The sequence below is a fragment of the Tursiops truncatus genome, chromosome X (genome assembly GCF_011762595.2).
Source record: "Tursiops truncatus isolate mTurTru1 chromosome X, mTurTru1.mat.Y, whole genome shotgun sequence".
NCBI lineage: Eukaryota > Metazoa > Chordata > Mammalia > Artiodactyla > Delphinidae > Tursiops > Tursiops truncatus.
In genome coordinates, this window is record NC_047055.1 from 88,641,968 (window position 1) to 88,657,347 (window position 15,380).

General features: G+C 43.8%; 1 protein-coding gene across 1 annotated transcript in view; it reads left to right on the forward strand.

Moving 5' to 3' along the window:
- The first annotated feature begins 1,705 nt into the window (after nt 1-1,705).
- Nucleotides 1,706-15,380, forward strand: part of ZNF674 (zinc finger protein 674) — a 36,200-nt gene continuing 22,525 nt past the window's right edge. The window contains exons 1-3 of the mRNA XM_033850113.2: nt 1,706-4,440; nt 5,958-6,084; nt 6,402-6,515. Coding sequence (XP_033706004.1) covers nt 4,351-4,440; nt 5,958-6,084; nt 6,402-6,515 — 331 coding nt within the window. The 5' untranslated portion in view covers nt 1,706-4,350. The remainder of the gene's footprint in view (nt 4,441-5,957; nt 6,085-6,401; nt 6,516-15,380) is intronic.

A 15,380-nucleotide genomic window follows, 5' to 3' on the forward strand; every position in this document is an offset into this window, starting at 1 on the left:
CCCCTTCTCTTTCTGAGAAAGCACTCATTCCTGCAGTCAGGATATGGGGAGCGTCTGACCAGGGCCAATGACCAGGTCTTTCTGAGGCTGGGGGTTTCTCTACTGTCCTCAGGACACTGTCATACTAATTCTATTAACTTTCTCCTGCCTCCTGACAGTGGTGTCAGAAAAACTTATCAGGTCACCTCTCTTCTGGAAATAAATAGGTTAGCATCCCTAAACCTGGCCAACATTTAAAAAGGTACAAAGAATCACAGTGGGGGGCAAGTCCCCAGTCACGTGCCTGACAGAAAACACACTCTTCTCCCGGGACTTCTACACAAGACTGGGACAGAGTCACTTCCCAGGAGACCTCCAGGTTGTAGATCTGGGCAATGATTCATCCAACCAACCTGGGAATATCACACATGCCACCACCTCCTCAGAGGCGAAAGGGAAAGACAGGGAGAAAGCAGTATGTTCAGATGGAAGAGTAAATAAGTGTATGTTGGCTTCCATGACTGCTTTCGTCACTTGCTTCTCTCAACAGTGCCTGGCACCTGTTGGCTGTAGCACAGAAGGAATTGGGTGTACTGAGCCCAGATCCTGCCTTGACCAGCCCAAGGAGTTCTGCTTGGTGACCAGGCAGGTACCACAAGCACACGGCACACCCTTGGTCTCTTTCCCCAGACCCCGACAGGGAACAGAAAACGTTCCTCTAGGGCACTACAGGACTTTTAGCAGGCCACGTTGCCACTGGCTGACATCGTCAGAGAAACAGCTCTCCCTCCACTTTATGCTGTGCTTTCCAACCGGCAAAGCCCAGATTCTCCAAGGATCCCCAAGGTCCCAGAAATCGGAGTTCCTCGATTTATTTCAGGAGAATCAGGCATCATGGTTTCCTCATTTGTGCATGCTGCCTGCCCTGCAGCACAACTCCCAGCCCCTCCTGCATGCTGCTTCCCCGACTGAGCTTGAACCCTACTCCCCGACCCCTGGCCTGAGACCAGGGCCTGGCTCCGACGGTTCCACCCCGCGCCCAAGATGGCCGCGCCCATGTGCCGCAGTGGAGGCAGCAGGCACGACTACCGGTTTTTTATTCTGAGGATCTAAAGAAAGAGGAGAGCGTGGCTTTGGAAGATGGAGGGGCGGGAACTCCCCAGGGAGCACAGCAACAAGGAGGCCCGGCCGCGCGGGAGAACGGACTGGGAGAGCGGGCCTCGGCCTCGGAGGCGGCGGACTCGGATCGCCACGACAGTCCGCGCGGAGCCCGCTCGCCTCCCCAGCCTCTCATACGACTCGTCGCGGAAAATGCTCGCACGCTCTCGTCGCTCCATCTAACCTCAGAGGGAACCACGTCAGAATCCTTTGTCCCCGAAAGGCGCCGTGTTGCCCATTGGCTGTGTTGCCTCCCCCCGCCCCCAAAGCCCGCTCCTGCGCGTGCACAGCGCTCGGGCTCCCGGGGCGACGGCGAGCGGAAGTGCCCTGCTGACCCCGAGGGCGGTGCCAGTTGACGTTTCCGGTTGTTACCTGCCCTGAGACCTCAGGTTCCTAGCGGTGGAGTAAGGGGAGGCGGAGTTGGGGATGGGCTGGATGGGGAGGTCGGAGGAGCCTTGGGCAATGAGGTCGCGCCCCTGGGGGGTTGAGTGACAGGGCCGCGGTGGTGAGGGGAGGGGGGGCTACGGGGGTCAGCGAGTGATTGGTTCATTGCTTGATTCATTCAGCGACCATTTCCTCAGTGCCTAGTAAATGCCGGGCACCCCTGTGTTTCACAGTAGTCTGTTCACAATAGCCCTGTGAGTATGTACTACGATGCTCTTTGTTTTACAGAGAGAAAGCAAGAACAGAAAGGCTGGGAAACCTAACCAAAGTCACACAGTAAAGTGGAGGGATCCTTTTTCTTTTTTCGTTTTTTCGGCATAACGCTTATGCCTTTCCGACAAACGCACCCTAAATTTATCACTTTGCTGGCTCACTGTCTGTATCTCCCCTGCTAAGAGTATGGCTCCGCAAGATGGCGGAACTCTGAAGTTTTGTTCACGTAGAACAGTAGAACCCGTAGAACAGGCACACAGTAGGCCCTGACCTCTTATGAAACGAATAAAAGCGGCAGAGCAGGCAGTCAGTTTCGTTCCAGAGCCCAGACCTTTTCGGGCGGTAATTGAGCTCTTACTGAATGTCAATTCTTAAAACTACAGTGAGGCACTGTGCCTTCTGATGGCAAGGAAAACTTTGGGGTTTTCCTCAACTTCGCTCCATCATGGAGGTTGCTAATTGCATCGCCTGTGTGGTCATTGCCTTTCCAGGGTCAGGGTTCATAAGTGAGCCCACGGCTCAGCAGCTTCAGACACCAGCTGATCTGCCATGGGCTTCCTTAGTTAGACTACAGAAGACCCAGTCTGAGGCCTCAGAAGGAGGTGAGCTCCTCGGGTCAGAGGCAGAGACATAGTCCTGAAGTGATGGTCCCAGCAAAGGTACCTTTGTCTTTGAATCCTTGGGTCCTGCCTCCTTAGAAATAAAATAGCTCCTCTGAGGGGAGTTGGAAGAGGAGCGCCAGCCCAGACCCCAGGGGCAGAGGGGGAAGGCTCACAGGACAGACCCAGATGCTCTGGTTAGAGGGAGGGGGCTCACAAGATAGCAGGTCCTAGAAGAACTGGACCTGCAGTGCCCTCTGTCCCTTCCTTCAGCTGAGAGAGAGCAAGGCTGACTCGGTGACTCAACTTCTAGCCACCATCAAGAGCTGTGTGATGGTGGTCAGTTGAACCCCTATTGGAGGAGAGGGATGAAAGTTATAGACGGATGGAGGGACGCTGCCCTGCGGTAGTGCCTGCAAAGGCAGGATCAGGCTGGAAAGATTGACCACCTGCCTCACGGGACTTTCTCCACTCCTGACACATTTGTGCACACATCATTATATTTCCCTCTTGTGCCATGGGCTATTTTTGTTTTGTTTGTTTGTTTTTTGTTTTTGACCGCCCCGCGCGGCATGCGGGATCTTAGTTCCCCAACCAGGGATGGAACCCGCGCCCCCTGCGGTGGAAGCACAGAGTCTTACCCACTGTTCGGCCAGGGAAGTCCCCTGGGCTATTTTTGGATTTGAGTCAGTCCCATAGTATACACAACCCACTTACCTGTAGCAGAAATGTTGAATCTCCTCTACCCTGACTAGATGACCAAAGAGGTGTCTTTGGTTTCTGTGTGTCTGTGACCTTTCAGCGTGGTCTCTAGGTAGGCCATCACCTAGCTCTGCTGCCTCTCATTTTGATGCTAGTAACTGGGTCTGGGAAGTGACTCATTAAGCTGCATCTTGCTGAGCCCTGTTGTCCTGATCCTAAGGCAGGGATTGCTACAGTAGCAATGGTTAACAAAAGCTCCTTGCTGAAACTGTGTTTTGAACACCGCCAAATAAGGGAGAGCATGGCGATCAAATGGACATAATGGGAAATAAGGAAGTATTGGGGCGGGAACAGGGTGGCGGTGGCCCACTGTAGGTCCGAAGGAGCCTGGCGCAAGGTCAGTGGTTTCCAGCTCCATGTGGAAGTGACCAATGCCTGGCCCTTAACCTCCCTCTACCCCCCACCTCTCCTCCCTCCTCGCCCCTCCCTTCTGCCCTGCACTCAGCTCTGGTTTGTCTCCTTCCTCCAAACCACAGCAAGCTGTCCCTGTCCTCCAGACTTTGCTCAGGGTCTATCACCTCCAGGGCTCAGTGTGATAAGAGGTGATTTGTAATAATTTCTCCTTTCTATTTTACTAGTAAATGATATTGTGAAAAATGAAAAAATGCAAGTAAATAAAAGAGGAAAGGTGGAATTACCACTGGAATGTAAGCAGTGTCAACGTTTTCATAAATGCTCTTCTGGACTGCTCTTCCTCAATAAATACATATTGCTTAACAAAGGAGATCGCACTACACTTGCTTTCTGGTAACCTACTTTTAAATATGTTAAGAAATGAGAACAGGATTGCATTGCATTTTTAAAGCCCATGTGGTATTTCCCATGTTGTGTGTCTAATTTTTGATCTGAGTCCCCTTTGCTGGAGGTTTAGTTGCTTCCAAATTGTTGAATGGTGGAAACACCTACAGTTAACATCCTTGTAGCCTGTGCTTATTTATGATTGCCTTTTTACGATAAATTTCCAGGCATAGAATTCCTGAGAGAAAGGAGATGTCAGGTTGTTAATGGCTTCCGAGGAGATGTCTTTAAACACAAGTCATAAATGTGTCCAGGAAGAGAAAATAAATTGACGTGGAAAACCCACAGGACCTTAGCCGTGTCCCAGGGGAACAGGCTGGAGCTACCAGGCCACGTGTCCAGATCATCCCCTGTGTGCGGCAAGAGTGATTGTTATTAAGCTGGTGATGGTGGTCTCATGGCTGTATGCACTGATCTCGACCCTCCTAATTCTGCCTTCCTAGATCTCCATCCTTTGTCAGGGCAGAGCCAGATGGCCGTGTCCCAGGTGAGTTCCTAATTTACCCCCTACTTTGTTTCCAGTGAATTTGAGGCAGCAATTAGGAAATTACATTGCAGCCTTGAAAAATCTATTAGTCCTCTTAGCTCTGGCTGTTTTCTGTTCAACCTGTCATCCACCTCAGATTCTCCAATCCTTCCCCTCCCCAGCAAAAAAAAAAGAGAGAAAAAAAAAGGAACAAGATAGAAAGGAAAAGACTTTTAAAATCTACTTCTTACTCTTGGGACTGCTCTTCTTTTTTTTCTTTTCCTTCTCAGAGAAGATTGTTTAAATACATAGACTCATCTTGCTTTTTCTATTTCTTCACTTTCAGTTCACTTTTTGCTTTTTCATTATGTTTGAAATAATGAAAGTAAATCCATGTCTCATGTTCCAATATGCATAAAAACAGTATCCAAAAGATCCCTACTTCTTCTCTCCCCAGTACCACATCTTCCTCGCAGATGCCCACTGTTAACAATTTGGTGATAAGGTGCTGTAGATGCATTTACATCAATTTAACTAAAAATAGACATATGTGTAACATGTGTTTTTGCACAAGTGCCATCACACTCCCATACCCATCTTGCTTTTCCCACCTGATTATATTCTGGGTTTTGTTCCTCATCAGTACATAAAGATTATTTCAGTTCCTATTTCGTGGTATAGAGGTATCATTTAACTATTTCTCTACGAATGGACACTTAGATTTTTAATTTTCTTTTCTATTATATACAGTGCCTCATGAACAACTTTCTATGTATCTCTTGGCCCATTAGTACAGGTATTTATGGAGAATACACCTGGAAGTAGGATTTTTGAATCAAAGGTGTTCACACTTCAAATTTGCTCTGCCAAATCCTGGACTAATTGCTGCTTTCACAAAATTTTAAAGAGCAGATAATTTCTGTGTTCAACTTTTCCAGGCTGTTAAAAGGTGAAAAGGGATCCAGTACATGTTATGATGCCAGTTAACTTAAATTCAAGGAAGGTACTACAAGAAAGCAAAAAGTGAAAGACCACTTTCACTTAAGAATATGGATGCCAAAATTCTAAAAGCATGTTCTGAATAGAGCATTAATAAATTGAATTGAGTCTTTTAAAAAGTACTCTGTGCATATGGCAAAAAATTCAAACAAAACTTTGTTCATCAAAAGGTGAAAAATAATTTTCCCTCTCACCCTGTCTTTGTGTCTCCTTCATTTTTTCATGCATTCTTCCGAAAATCATGTGTGCCTATTTATCTATCTTGATATGAATCCCTTTTTATTTTTATGTTCTTCTTTTCGCATATTACAGCACATTCTAGTCCTTTTCATGATCATTCCATTTCACTGCTCAACCCCAGATTTTCTCACCTCTGCCCTCTTGACCTTTGGGCAAGATAATGCTGTGTTGTGGAGGGCTGCCATGTGCATTGGAGGATATTTAGCAACATCGATGGCCTCTACCCTCTAGATGCCAGTGCCCCCCCCCACTGCCCACCTTGTTTTGACAGTGGGCTAAGGAGGAGTGTGCTGTTGCAGGAAATGTTGACCTTCAGGGATGTGTTTGTGGACTTCACCCTGGAGGAGTGGCAGCAGCTGGACGCCACTCAGAAGAACCTCTGCAAGGATGTCATGCTGGAGAACTACAGCCACCTTGTCTCCGTGGGTGAGGGACCCTTCACAGGGTGACTGGAACGCACCCCCCGGGGCTCCCTCTCTGTCGGCTGCTGCAGCTCAGGGGCGTCTGGGCCCTGAATGAATCGGGCCTCAGGCTCAGGGTCAAGAATCCATAATGGCGTTTGCACCCTGCACGGGATGTCTGTGCTCTCACCTTCTCTGTGGATGGTCTGCACTGAGGGCCCACTAGCTGGGCTCACGGGGCAGTCACCGAGGCCAGACCATCTCTGCCCTGCAAGGATGGGCCTCGGTTCCGGAATGCCTCATGTGTCAATTAGAAAGTCCTCTGTCATTTCCCCTTAACAGGATTCCTCGTGGCCCAACCAGGTAGGACCTTCAGGTTGGGACAAGGAGAAGAGGAGGCCAGGATGGCAGCTGGAGAAAGCCCAACACGGAGGTGTCCAGGTGAGCCCGTGCCGGGCCAGTTGGGCCAGGGCAAGGGGACCTGGTGGGTCAGGGAGAGCTTGGCCTCGGGGGCACGCCCAGGAGTTCTTCTCAGAAACCCCAGACTTGGGGACACAATTCGGGTCTGATGGAACGAGCTGCTGTGATAGCCACATGATGCCCCACCTGCTGCCCCTCTGCAGCCCCTTGTCCTTGGGGTTTAGACAGAGGCAGCCACTGCTGTTCTGTAGATCCCGTCTCCACCGTCCAGCATCTGGGTGGCTAGGGAGACGTGCCCAGCCTTGTCTCCTTCCTCCTCCCTCTCCTTTCTGGAAGCTGTTGGGACTTTCCCCATCTCTTGGGCATTTGTGTGTTCATCAGAAGACAAGCAGATGGAGGGGTGATGTTTCCTCTTTACTTGGCATACTGTGGGCCCTCGAAGTCTGAAATGCAGAGTCTTTAACCTCAGGGAAATTATCCTACCTGGTTTACTGGTGTTGGGATGGACAAAAAAGCTTTGCTAGTGGCCTTCAGCTCCACCAGGCCAAGTACCACCATGCCCTTGTCTGCCCTCACATTGTGGTTAAACTGTCCAGTTCACACAGGTTTCTGTTTTCTTATTTCTCTGAGGCTCTTCCAAATCTGACTTGATTCCGCCTGTTGTTAGATTCCTCCTCTTGTCAATACTTCCCTCCCACTCAATTATTTTGTCTTTTGTGTTATCTCTATTTATTAAAAAATAAATAAACTTGAGAGCATATTACTCCCACGATGGCATGCTTCAGTGAGCAGTGTCTCAGTTCTGGACAGAGCTGCTTCTTTCCTTTTCTGTTGTTTCTTTGTTTTTTTTCTCAGGGCCCCTTATCCAGAAAGTCTTCAGACATTGGTCTTCCTCCTTTTCTCTCCCACTCACAGTGGCCACTCAGTGGCCCCTCCCGAAGAAGTCTGTCTGGAGCGCTGTAACTATTCACTGTGGTTCGTGGACCAGCAGCCTGGGCATGGCCCGGCCTCAGAGTAGAAGTGAAGACTCTTGGGAGCCACCTCAGATTGACTGAATCTGAATCTGCTTTTCAACAGCTGTTTAGAGTTTAGTTTCACAGCTGCAGCTATAGTCAGACGCGGGCCCAGCTGATCCCAGGTGACTCCCCAGCTGTCTTTCCCAGAGCCCACTCCTGCCTGGCAGATGCACCCTCTCGCTCAGAGCCTCCACAGTTTTGCTGGCGTGTGCACCCACCTCCCTGTACCTTCTCCCAGGGACTTTTTGGGCTACAATTCCCTCTTTATTGCTCCGTCAATCCCATATCTGCTGCCCTGTAGAGATTCATCAGGGTTTCTTGTCTGGTAATGGCATGCCTTAACATGCTTCCAGTGTTTACAGGAAGGAGGAAGCAAACTCAGAGGCACCTTCCACCCTTTGAGTCACATTTCACTTATATTACAAGCTGTATTATATTAGAAGTGTCACATGCGCATGTTCAGTCTAAGTCTGCAGAACATTATGGAGTACAAAGTAATCTCGGCGGTGCATTCCCAGTCACACCTCCAAGCACAGCTTGTTTTCAAGGTTTTTGTTTTTAATTCCTCTCATGTGCATCTCCGTAGGTCCAGCGTATACCTACACACCTGCATTTCTGGAGCTCTCAGTTTTCTCTCCCCTCTATGAAAAAATAAGGATTTACCTCAATTACACGGCCTTCTGCTCCCGTTCTTCTCAATGTTTATTAAATTTTTATTTTTTGTTGTTTTGTTAGCTACATTTGTAACTTTAAATAACATAGCTAAACTTCTAGGTTTGCATTCCATTTGGTAACTTTTTTAAAACCTAGCCAAGTGCCTGTGGCTTTTTTCTCTGCCTGGAACACAAACCCCTAGAGGCGAGAGCCTGCATCTTATTCTCATTCATCCAGGCGGGGGGCTGGTAGAAGCACTGGATAAATATTGCTTTCATTGTTTTGGACCGGAGCAGAGGAAGGAGGTTTGTTATTCTTCTACAGCCCAGTGGTGAAGAGCTTGGGCTTTGGAGCTCACAGCCTGGATTCAGATTCTGGCTTCTTCACTCACAAGCTGTCGCTTTGCACGCATGGCTTAGCCTTTCTCTGCCTGTTTGTAGAATGGGGCTAATGCTAGAATTTACAGGATTGTCGGAATTTAATGAGTTGATGAATGTAAAGCACCAAAAAGGGTGCTTGGAATAAGGGAAGTTCTCAGTATATATTATCACGCTTTTTATTATTGTTATTAGCCATACGGAATATTTTTTTAAACATAGTGGTCGTCAACTGGAGGTGTATCACATAGTGACCTGTGGAACCCTTGGGATACTCATGAGTAGGCCCCACCCTCTAGAAATTGTTTCAGAAATCTGGGGTAGGCCTAGTTATGCACGTTGTGAATAACACCCCAGATAGTTGTGAAGCCCATGTCTAGTTCAGATTCATTGCTTTAAATGTCCGCTGCAAAGGGTTCAAAGGACTAGGAGACTTAGCAAGGCCATCACCTAGGAGCACAGGTCAGGTGGGATGGAAAACAGGAGCGCAACAGCTTGGTTCTCTTCCCCCATTCCTCCATTCTTTAAGCTACTTCAGGGCCTGTATTCTCCTCTGGCCCCTGGATGAAATCTCTGACAGGTCTCATAAATTCTCTGGTCATTCTGAGATAATAAAAATCTTCTATCAAGATCCAAGTATCAAGAGTAGCCTCACTGTCGTATTTATTATTTTAAGTTTGTTGAGCTTTTCACAGAAAGAACTTTTACCTTTGTTAATTTTCTCTATTGTGTGTTTTCCATTTTCCTTTTACTTTTATTTCTACTTCTACTTCTTTGAGCTTACTTTGCTGTTCTTTATCAGCTCCTTTTTCCCCCAACATTTTATTATGAAAATTTTCAGACAAAACAAGCAAAAGAATTATGGTTTGAACATCCATATAATACCACCTAGATTCTACAATGAATGTTTTGCCATATTTTCTTTATCTCCTATTTGTGTACTAATTCCTCTGTTGTTCCATCAGTCTCCCTTATTTTTTGTGTGGGATGCATTTCAAAGTAAGTTGTGGAGATCAGTACACTTCACACCTAAATATTCCCACAGGCATATCATTAACTAGAATTAAATATTTGTTAGTATTTTTTCTATCCTTAATACTTAACATGTAGTTTAATAAAAGGAAATGCATAAATAGCACAATATGATAGTGGGTTGTATATGGTAATTTTTTTTTTTTTTTTTTTTTTGTGGTACGCAGGCCTCTCACTGCTGTGGCCTCTCCCATTGCGGAGCACAGGCTCCGGACGCGCAGGCTCAGCGGCCCTGGCTCACGGGCCTAGCCACTCCGCGGCATGTGGGATCTTCCCGGACTGGGGCACGAACCCATGTCCCCTGCATCGGCAGGTGGACTCTCAACCACTGCACCACCAGGGAAGCCCCTATATGGTAATGTTTTAACGTAATTTCCATATGCATTTTCCATGTATTGTCATGATATATTTATTCTGATGTAACTGCATTCTTTTCTTTAAAATGAGGTTTATTGAGGTATAATTTATATACCATGAAGTTCACCTCTCAAGTGTACAGTTCTATAGGTTTAACAAATATATAGTCATTTAAACACCATCACAATCAAGATATTGGACATTTTCATTCCCCCTAAAACACTCCCTTGTTCCCCTTTACAATTAAACTTCTCCCCTACTCCCACACCTGATCTTGTTTCTTCTTCTAGTTTTGTTTCTTCTAGAATGTCATATAAATGAATCTTATAGTATGCAGCCTTATGTATCTTGCTTCTTTCATTTACCTTAATGCTTTTTAGGTTCATCCATGTTGTGACATGTATCAGCAGTTTGTTCCTATTTGTAGCTGAATGATACTCCATTTGCTTATCCATAGACCAGGGTATGCACTTTTGAATTTTTTCCAACTTTTGGTTATTATGAAAGAAGCTGGTATGAACATTCATGTTCAGGTCTTTGTGTGGACATATATTTTCTTATTTCTTAGGTAAATATCTAGAGTGGGATTGCTTGGTCATGTGGTAAGTGTATGTTCAACTGCACAAGACGCTACCAAACTGCTTTCCAGTGTAACTGTACCATTTTGGATGCCCAGCAGCAGCATATGAGAGTTCTGGTGTTTTGCTACTTTGCCGGCACTTGGTATTATTAATATTGTTAGTCTTTCTTTCTAGTAGCTGTATAAGAGTATCTCATTGTGATATTAATTTGCATTTCTCCAGTAACTGATGTTCGGCATCTTTTCATGTGTTTATTTGCCATCTCTACATCTTTGGTGAACTGTTTCTTGTAATCTGTTGCCATTTTTGTTATTATTAAGTTGTGAGAGTTCTTTATATATTCCGGATGCAAGCCCTCTATCAGCTATGTGTTTTCCAGGTTTTTACCCCCATGCTGTGGCTTGATTTTATCTTAACAGTGTCTTTCCATAAAAAGACATTTTTAATTTTGATAAAGTCCAGTTTATCAAGTTTTTCTTTTATGGTTCATGCTTTTTGTGCCCTATATAATAATTCTGTAACCCAAGGTAACAAAGATTTTCTCATATGTTTTATTTCAGAGGATTTATAATTTTAGCTCTTATATTTAGGCCTATGGCCAATAATGAGATGGATATTTTTACCTGGTATTAGGCAATGGTCATTGTTTTTCTTCTTTTTTTGGCATATGCATATTTAATTGTTCAAGCAGCATTTTTGTAAAGACTGTCTCTTCTCCACTGATTTACCTGGGCACCCTTGTCAAAAACAGTTGAGCACATAAGCGTTGGTCTACCTGCCAATACCGCAGTGTCTTAATTACTGTAGCCTACATTAAGTGTTCACATCAGGTACTGTGACTTCCAACTTTGTTCTTCCTTTTCATAATGTTTTGGTCCTTGATATTTTCATATAAATTTTAGAATCAGCTTGCCAATTTCTGCACAAACGCCTACAGGGATTTTGTTTGGGATTACTTTGAATCTGTGGGTCATTGAAATACTAACAATATTGAGTGTTCCGATTCACAAACATAGTGTATCTCTGAATTTATTTAGGTCTATAAAAATTCATCTCAGTAATATTTGGTAGTTTTGAATGCATAGGTCTTGCATAGGGAATGCAACTGCAATTTAAATATTTCATTTTAAACGTATCTATTTGCTTTTTGTCAATATCTCCTTTTTTTTTTTTTTACTTTAGTGGTTGCTCTGGGGATTAAGATATACGTACTTAACCCTTTCACCACCTGTAGTTATATTTTAACTTTTCAAGTCATATGTAGAAGGTTTACAGTAATATAGGTCTCTTACCTTCCCTCCTTTATGTTATAGGTTTTCATATTTTAAACCCCTCAGACGATGTTATAATGTTTGCTTTCAACTGTCATACATACCTTAAAGAATTCAAAAGGAGAAAAATAGTCTCTATATTTACCAGATATTTTACCATTTCTGTTGATCTTTATTTATTCCTGAAGTTCCACGTTTCCTTCTGATATGATTTCCCTTCACCCTGAAGAAGATCCTGTATCATTTCTCTTAGAACAGGTCTGCTGGTGACAAGATCTCTTACTTTTTGTTCTCCTGAGAATTTAAAATTTTGTCTTCGTTCTTGAAGAATATTTTTGCATCAGTGTAGAATTCTGGGTTGACATTTCTTTTCCTTTAGTATTTTTAAGGTGTTCCATTATCTTCTGGCCTCCATTGTTTCTGATGAGAACCTCACAGTCATTTGAATCATTGTTTCCTCATATGCAGTGTGCTTTTTTTTTTCCTGGCTATATTCAAGATGTTTTCTTTAACTTTGCATTCCAGATATTTGATTGTCATACTTCTGGGTGTTTCTTTGAGTTTACGTTGTTTCTGGTATGCTGAGCTTCTTGAATCTGTCAATTTACGTCTTTCTCCAAATTTGGGAAGTTTTTTGGCCATTATTTCTTCAGACATTTTTTTCTGCACTAGTCTCTTTTCCTTTGAGGACTCCAATGACATGAATGTTGGACCTTTTGATATTGTCCTAGGAATACCTGATGCTGTATTTCTTTCTTTTATTTTTCCCAATTTTTTTGTCTCTACTCCTCACCTTGGCAGGTTGGATCATTTCTGTCAGTTTAACTCCAAGTTCATTGACTCTTGCCCCTGTCATCTCTGTTCTGCTCAGTTCATCCCATGTGTTGTTTTTGTTTGTTTGTTTTTAATTTCAGATATTGTCTTTTTTAGTTCTAAAGTTTCCATTTCTTTTTTTTTTTTACAGTTTCTGTATCTCTGTTGAGAACTTCTGTTTATCCATTCATTTCAAGTGTGTTTGCCTCATAGAGCTTAGTTTCAACAGCTGCTTAAATGTCTTTGGTATTTCCAGCATCTGGCATCTGTTGATTATCTTTTCCCTTGAGAATTGGTCACATTTTGCTAGTTGTTAGTTATGTTGAATGATTTTGGATTCTATCTTAGATAGGGGTGATTGTTTTGTTCCTTTTAATCTTTGTTTATCATGTAATAAACCTAGTTAGATTCAAACCACTAGTTTTGTCTTGCCTTCTGTGGGTGTTGATTCTGGTTAGTTCGGTGTTCAAAGCCTTTGTTGTGCTTGTTTGCATCTGTGTTGTGTGTGCACCATTTGGGGGTTAATTTGAGACTTTAGTCTTGTGTGGTGGTTTAAGTCTTTGTGCAGTTTTCAGAGCCTTTGCTCTCCTGTTTTACGGTTGTCTCCATGCATTTCTCACTCAGGTGTTAGACTTGAGCTGTGGTTGAAATCTTAGTTTTGTTCAGTTCTTAAAGCTTTGGTGTGAGGCTTTGCTTTCCCTTGTACACACAGCTCTTGGATGAGCTCAGGACTTCTGGAGTTTTGTATGCCATTGGGACAGAGTCTTGTGAAAAAAGAGCAGGGACAAAAAAGAAACTCACTGGTGTATGGGCTGCTTCTCCACTTTTTGACTCACCTTCAGAGTCTACCTGCTTTTTTTTTTTTAACTTGTCAAGAGTCCTAAGTAGCTGCTTTATATATTTTGTCCAGAGTTTTTAGCTGCAATAATCAGCAGGAGACAGGGGCTGTAGTAGACATACTCCACTGTGGCTAGAAATGGAAACCTTGATTTCATTCGTTCTTGCTTTTATCTTTATTATTTCTGTTCTTCTGCTAGTTTGAATTTAATTTTCTCTTTTCCTAGTTTCATAAGGTAGAAGCTTAGATCACTGATTTGATAGCTTCCCTTTCTAATGTAAGCATTGTGAATGCTATGACTGCCTCTAAGTACTGATTTAGCTGTTTTAGCCTCTGTATTTGTGGTATAACTGACATACAACAAACTGCATATATTTAAAGTGCATAACTGGATAAGTTTTGACATGCACACACCCAAGAATCCATCACCACAATCAAGACAGTGAAGTCATAGAGTGAGCTAGGAAGTATTCCATCCCCTCTTTAGTTCTTTGGAAGAATTTGTATGGAATTGGTGTTATTTCTTCCTTAAAAGTTTGATAGAATTCCCCAGCGAACTCATCTGGGCCTGGAGTTTTCTTTGTGGGAAAGCATTAAACTACAAGGTCAATTTCTTTAATAGATATTGGGTTATTCAGATTATTTCTTCATGAACAAAAACTTTGGTAACTTGTCTTTCAAGGAGTTTGTCCATTTCACCTAAGTTGTCAAATTTATTGGCATAAATTTGTTTACAATATTTCCTTATTATCCTTTTAATTTCTGAGGGTGTGTGGTAGTCTCATTTTAGTTAAAAAAAAAAAGTCTAATCACATGTAGAAGTGAAAACTATGAACTTCATTTAAAGGGAAATCTCTCCCCCAGCTAATGCCTGCTTCAGTGCTTCAGGCTGGAGTTTTTAGTAGCAAAGGAAGCATGCTCAGCTTTTTCTTTCTTTACTCCCCCTCACTCCCCTACGCAACAACTAGGCCATCTCTGGCTCCTTGGGTGAAGCAAGTGAGGAGGGAAGGACATACAAAGGACAAAAACAGTTTGCCCTAACTGATAAAGATGTCATCTGATATCGATGCTCTCTGCATGTGGCAGATTTCCAAAGACTGATTCTTCCTGTCCCTGGCATGTTTATGGTTTCCTTGGAGACGTCCCAGCTAGGAACCTTGACTGCAGTTTCCTCAATATAGACAGTGCCTCTTTTCCAGCAAGTTATTTAATATATCTCCTCCCCACCCTCACCCTGCAGCACCATTGTATACTTCCAATCTCTTTTTGCTGAGGTCACCTTGATACTAGCAGAAAGCTCTCTCTCCAAAGTAACCCAATCCTGTTCCTATCCAGAGGGTCCACATCTGGCTTGTGGAGTATGTGTGTGTGGTGGGATCTGCACCTTGATCTCTTCACCCCCCATGCAACCTCTTTTCTGCGGTCACAGACTGCCTAACCCTGCCTGTCACCTGTAGAGGTTTTCTAGGTGCAAATCGGGTGCCAAGTCCCCTGCATCCCCAAAACTCTACTGGGCGTATATCAAGCAGGTTGTCTCCTTGAAGTTTTTCTTACTAGATTAGGGCTGAGGCGAACGTACTCCTCCTGCCCCTATTGTTAGAGAAAACGCCACAGCTTTCCAACAGCTCTCTCTGAAGAAAGTTTCTTCCTCAGCTTCTTCAACCTTAATACTCATAGTTTTAAGGTGTCTGTTACTGCTGAGGGACATTAAGTGGTTTTGGCCTACTCATTTTAAGTCCTGCAAAGGCCTCTGGACTGGGGAAGCACTTGGTAGTATTTTATTACCAGCCTTTGAAACAAAAAGAGTGGGGTTTTAAAAATGTTTTTATTTTCTTGTGATGAGAACATTTAAAAAATTATTTATAAAACAATTTCATAATAGATTTTTTAATTGAGGTATAGTTGATTTACGATGTTGTGATTCAGAGGTACATATATACATACATATACGCATCCTCTTTT